At 25.7% G+C, this 6,018-nt stretch overlaps 1 protein-coding gene across 2 annotated transcripts; it reads right to left on the bottom strand.

Annotated features, from left to right (window-relative positions):
• Positions 1 to 2,719: 2,719 nt before the first annotated feature.
• Positions 2,720 to 4,718, bottom strand: LOC100575794 (28 kDa heat- and acid-stable phosphoprotein-like). Of its 2 annotated transcripts, XM_003245339.4 has the most exons (5): positions 4,202 to 4,718; positions 3,896 to 4,101; positions 3,654 to 3,781; positions 3,449 to 3,591; positions 2,720 to 3,283 (listed from the first exon to the last, which is right to left on the bottom strand). In XM_003245339.4, exons 1-5 carry the CDS (start codon positions 4,209 to 4,211, stop codon positions 3,225 to 3,227), a joined length of 546 nt encoding a protein of 181 aa, XP_003245387.1. In that variant the 5' UTR covers positions 4,212 to 4,718; the 3' UTR covers positions 2,720 to 3,224. The 2 variants fall into 2 exon arrangements, with proteins under 2 accessions (XP_003245387.1, XP_029341536.1); XM_029485676.1 differs by having other exon boundaries at positions 3,896 to 4,718.
• Between the last annotated feature and the right edge of the window lie 1,300 nt (positions 4,719 to 6,018).

The raw sequence follows: 6,018 nt of genomic DNA, 5'->3' as shown, positions 1-6,018 counted from the left end.
TGAACGCCGGCAGATATAATATTATTTGCTTTAATACTAATTAATTAATTAATAAAATAATTATTGATCTTTTATAAGAAATACTTTAATTTTTATAGATAGTTTATCAGCGAATGAAGATAGTTCATAATTTAATATGCAAATAGGTACATAATGAAAATTAGGTAATTCAAGCATGGTGACAATTCAGAATAAGTTACATCATCAGAGTATCTGCCTATGTTTTTCTTTTACTTTTTATTCTGTATTGTTCATAATTAGTAGGTATATAATCACCTATACCTAATTAAATTGTAAATGTACATATATTATAAAAATAGTTAACTATCTACCTTCAACACAAGCTATGCTTACGGAAGTAGATAATTTTTATGCAATTGTATGTTGTATTTAAATGTTATGTATGTAATTGAAAAAATGTAATGTAAAAAAAAATTAAAATTAAAAAAAATAAAAATAAAACATATTATAAGATAAATTAAGAAAATACTTCATATAGGTACCTATTGTACACAATATTTTTAATTAAATTATGTATTTTGTTACTTTGTTTTTAATATTCTAGGTCCAATAATAGTGAGATTTCTTTAAACGAAATTAATTTGAAATTAACTATTGATAGTAATCAATAGAGTAACTAAGGTTTTTATTTAATATGTGATGACTATTAACTTCTTCGTACAAAAATTTAAATTTTAGGATATTTAATTTTTTAATTAATTAATTTATTTTACATTCATATTATATTATATGAAATAGATAATATATTATGATTCAAAATTCAAGTATAATTACAATTATTCATGCGTAACAAATATCTGTTATTGTGAGATATGCTTTTTATTTTGAAAATGTATATAGATACTTCGCACACTCATTTATATATATATACGACTGTAAAGAACTGACCAGGGGGTTCTTAGGAAAATCATTTGAGATCAAATGGCAACTAAATACAACATACATTTTACTGGTCATAAAGACAAAGGAATATAATTAGCATTCAATAAAACAATATTGTAAAGATTATTATGCAGTAATCAAAATGTATATCTTGTATGGATATTATATCAATAACTTATATACAATTATATTTTTTTTAATATAGAAGCTGTTCAAAGTACATTTACAACTGCTAAAATCAAGGAAGTGGATAATGCTGCCAGTATGGTTGACAAATGCATCTGATCGATTAAAAATAAATCATCCTAGCTTTCTTTTTATCAGTTTAATATCTGACATAAATTAACTTTACTAATAACTATATACACATAATATAAAGATAATAATGTGTGTTACATTAAACATTTAAATTAAAAGTTTTATCTATAAGCTATATTATTTTAATTATTGTTCTAATTTATGTAATTATAACTTATAAGGTACTTATAAAATATAATATTATTATATGACTACCTATTAATTAGGTATAAATAAATTATCTATTGTGGTATGAAAATATTTGGGTTTTGCAATATTGTACAGTGATGTTCAAATGATTTTGTCATGGGCAAGGGTGGAAGATAACTGATTATTTAACATGCACTATTTAATTATTAAAAATATAATTTATTATCATCAGATATTAAATATTGAAAAAGGTCATGGAAGGATCTATCCCTTTCACCCTCACGTTTGACTACCACCGGTGTTGTATATAAAATAATATATATAGATATTTTATTAAATAGTAGTAGTAATGGTTTTATTTTTAATGTTATTAACTCATAAAAACTGCTACAAACTGATATAAGTAATAGTTTTGACAATAAAATATAATATAATCAAGAATAAATAAGAATAAATAGGCCTTTAATACAATACTAATAACTTATAAAATGAATAATGAAAACTCTTTTTCATTATAAACTAAAATATTTATAGGATTATTGTCTCTATTAAATTCAAATAAATTAACTATTGACTTTTTTCTCGGATAGGTAGTTAAAATGATTTTATCAATAAAATATGTAAAAATTATAAGTTTTAATTTTTGTTACTATTAATATAAATTGATTATTATTATTTTAATGTTAATAATGTTATTTACTTCACCTCCCAATATGGATTTAAGAATATATACAGATGCATAGTTGTATAAGTACAATAAATATAAATAATAAAAATATTAATAATATAAATAATATAATATAAATATTATACATACAAAAATTTAAAATAAAAATGTTTAGTTTAACCCAATACATATTGAAAATTGAATAAAGCTGTTGGAATTTACAAAACACCCTCTATCATGTAGTTGTAGTATATAATGGTAAACTACTAATAACTGAAGTACGGCAGCCACAGAATGGACATTTTTAGTATACCTACTACCTACCCCTTATAGCATATTTATCTTATGTAATATTGTAATAGCCAGTAAGATATCTTGTCATTGCCCATTGGTTTATATTATGCCTAGTAACATTATTATAGGTAGTAGGTACCGGTATATTGTATTGTAACAACTATTTAACATAACTCCTATATAAACTCCACATAACATTCATAGCATAAACACAGTATGATTCACTGGTAACAGATACAATAATATATTCACACACAATTATCTGTTAGACCTATTAGTGGTAGTTAATAAATAGGTAAATAAAATAAACTAATTGAAAATGTAAATACAGAAAAAATTAAATCAGTTTCTGAAAAGTAGGTACGACTTAAAAACTAATAGGGAAGAAACTGTAATATGTTTCAATAATTTAAAATCAAAACAGGTGCAGATTTTATTTAATGCTAGTATCACAATTAAATTACACAATTTTAAATGTAACATAGGTACAGATATTAAAAGACAACAGTTAAGGTATTTTAGAATCATCCTTATCACATGATGAATTTTAAACATTTGTCTGCGTTAAATTAAGAAAATTACCATACATTTAGAAAATGCATTACAAACGATTTTACATAAACAATTTGGCATATTAGCAACTAAATATACTCAGGAACAATTAAGAAATAAAACACAAAGTATCATACATGAAAATTAAATTTAAAAAAAAAATAATAATAATAAATTCATTATAGCCTATAGGTATTAGCATTGAGTATAGATAGTACTATCTATACTCAATGGTATTAGTTAATTAAATTAATTTAAAAAACCAAAATATGAAAACGACGATTATTAAAATGTTAAGTTAGTAAATTGACTTGCATTAATGATAGGTACATATCAATCCATAATTAGGTACTTAATACCATTATTTTCCAGAGTTATTTTGTAATTTGGGCAGTGCCTTAACCATAACCATTTCTTCTTCTATAAACAAAATAATATTAAAAATAAGTATTATATTTTTCATGTAACACAGTTAGGTAATGGAGAGGAGGTATCACTATTTTTATAGACAAAGAAATATTAGGTTTTCTTTTTTCAACAAAAAATTAATCAAAATTTTATGTAAGGTATAAACTAAAAACTTACCACTCTTCTCATTTTCTTCTATTGTTCTAATAGCATTATCATCAGCTACATTGGTAGCTAAATCTGATTGTGCCTGTTCTGTATCACCTTGGGTATGCAAATTTTGATAATTCTGCTGTTGTTGATCTTTTTCTATTTGTTCCCTAAATATTATATTAACAACATTTAAAACATTTTAAAAATATATTCAAGAAATTTAACAAACCTTTCATGTTTAAATAATGAAACTGGTTCAGAAGTATCTGCAAAAAATGCATTGAGCGAAGATAACCTTTGCAATAATTTTAATTTCTTTCTATTTGAATTCTCCATTTGTATCACATGAGTAACACCCTTTAAGTTCAATAAATTAAAAATTAACAATCAAGATAGATTATTATGAATACCTATAATAACTATAGGTACTATATTATATTATTATACATTTATAACATAAACATAAGGTACCTCAGCGTCAGAGCCTGCATTAGATTCATTTCCAGTTTTGGAAATGTCTTCGTCACTATCACTCTTGTTCCCTTTACATTCAGGATTCTGTTTGTCAGCCTCTTTATGAATATTAGTTATTCGACCCTGTTCATCACGCACTCTCTGTTTTTCTAGTTCTTCAGTGTTAGCAAACTCGTCATTTATCTCTTTATTTGACCCCTCTTCTAGATAGAAACAATTTGAAAATACAAATTTTATCGATGTAAACAAGAACATGAGAATAATCAAATATAAAATAAATTGTTATTGGGATTGCATTCATACCTCTGGTCATATTGTTGATGTATGTAACACAACGTTAATCAATTATATAATCTAAAAATATACTGGATTAAAAGTTATTAAGTAAGCAGCGTATCAGAAACGGGAATCAACTAAAAAAACGACGTTATAAATTAATTTTATGAAAAATTGTAAAATCATGACGCCACTGGCCACTCATGTCTCATATAGTTATATCAGTTATTATCTTATTGACATCTCAGTATTGCATCATACTAGTCTTGGAATAAAAAAAATTCAATAAATACGTTAAATATAAGGGTTATTACCCACCCTTAAGTATATCACAAAACAATATTGAAACGACCCTCGATCAGCTGATCGAGTTCTTGTTTACCTGTGACTTGAAACCTGAAGCACCGAAAAACAACGAAACGAGATTACACACCAACCTAAGTATACGTTTGCTTACACAAGTGACAAGTTAAGAAAACGTTTACTACCACCGTGCAGTTCAAGGCCATACAATTTCTGTTGTAAAAATCCTAGAATGTATAATATAAGCAGTGTTGCCAACATGTACGAACCCTTCGTGCGCGAGTCTGACTCGCACTTGGCCGGATTTTAGATTCTGAGCGGAGCGAGGAAGCTATTGTTTTTACAATGGTGTTTATTTTTTATTTTTTTTATTTTTTTTTTATTTTTATATCCTGTATACAAAATTTCTTCCAGGAGGAGTACTTCGATTTCAACATATAGTACCTTATCTTTTAGAAAATTGGATCAAGATGGTACTTTAGAGAGGTAATTTTTTGATTTTCTCAATAGTTATTTAATGCCACGAAAAAAACCACCGAAAAATTACGAAAATACGCTAAAAATGGGATTTTAATTTCTAACGCTTTGGTTAACACTATAGAAATGAATAAAAAATTATAATATTATAATATTAATTCAACTTACATGATAAAATAAATAATAACAATATAAAATATCCAGACTGACAAACCGTCTCCGCTAAGAATCGTTTTTCTTTTAAAATGATATTTTATCTTTGAATTCAAGTCTATACAACCCATTATACAATGACCCACTTGTAACCTACTGTACAGCAGAGCGACATCCACTTACCTGCTTTTTTTATATTAATTGTATTGCCATCTAGTAATGATAATATAATTATTAATTAGGAATTGTATCCCAATATATTTTTTGTGGCCTACAATACGAAATTACTTTTATTTAGGACCACCTTCAAGAATTAGGAGCGAGGGGAACATTCGCACTCCATACCTTATAGCTTTTCAAAAATGTTCTTAGTTTCTTATAGTTTACTGAATTTGATCTGATTACATTGATATTAATCAAATTGTACTTAAATATATAATGCAATTAAATTAATGAAAAACTGTACTTTGTCAAATTATAAATATATTACCTACTCTGAAATATATGGTTCTATAAATGAGTTATAAAAGTATAAATGTAATTAATACTCTGCGCCGGGACTATAACCCGACAAAAATTCGTCCGAATCCGCGCATTACTCACTCGACTGTCAATGACAACGGTTCAGTAATGTTTGGTACCTTAAAACGGTGTGAATAGAAACACTTTTGAACTTCTTTGTAGTAGGTATTATAAAAACTTTTATTTTTGGGGAGTTGGACTTTATAGAATATCAAAATATTGGTCTCGTCGAGCACTTAAAGTATATACCCAGCTATATTAAAGTTATGGTTATTACTAGGGTTAGGATGTTTATGATTTTGCATATTTTTTTTAGGTGTCCATAGCATCCATTCTTATACAGAAATATGTTTCATGGTATCTATATTCAAAATATCAGGATTGTATTT

The sequence above is a fragment of the Acyrthosiphon pisum genome, chromosome X (assembly GCF_005508785.2).
Source record: "Acyrthosiphon pisum isolate AL4f chromosome X, pea_aphid_22Mar2018_4r6ur, whole genome shotgun sequence".
NCBI classification, from domain to species: domain Eukaryota; kingdom Metazoa; phylum Arthropoda; class Insecta; order Hemiptera; family Aphididae; genus Acyrthosiphon; species Acyrthosiphon pisum.
Note: the sequence above shows the minus strand (reverse complement) of the source record. Positions and strands in the feature narration are given on the sequence as shown.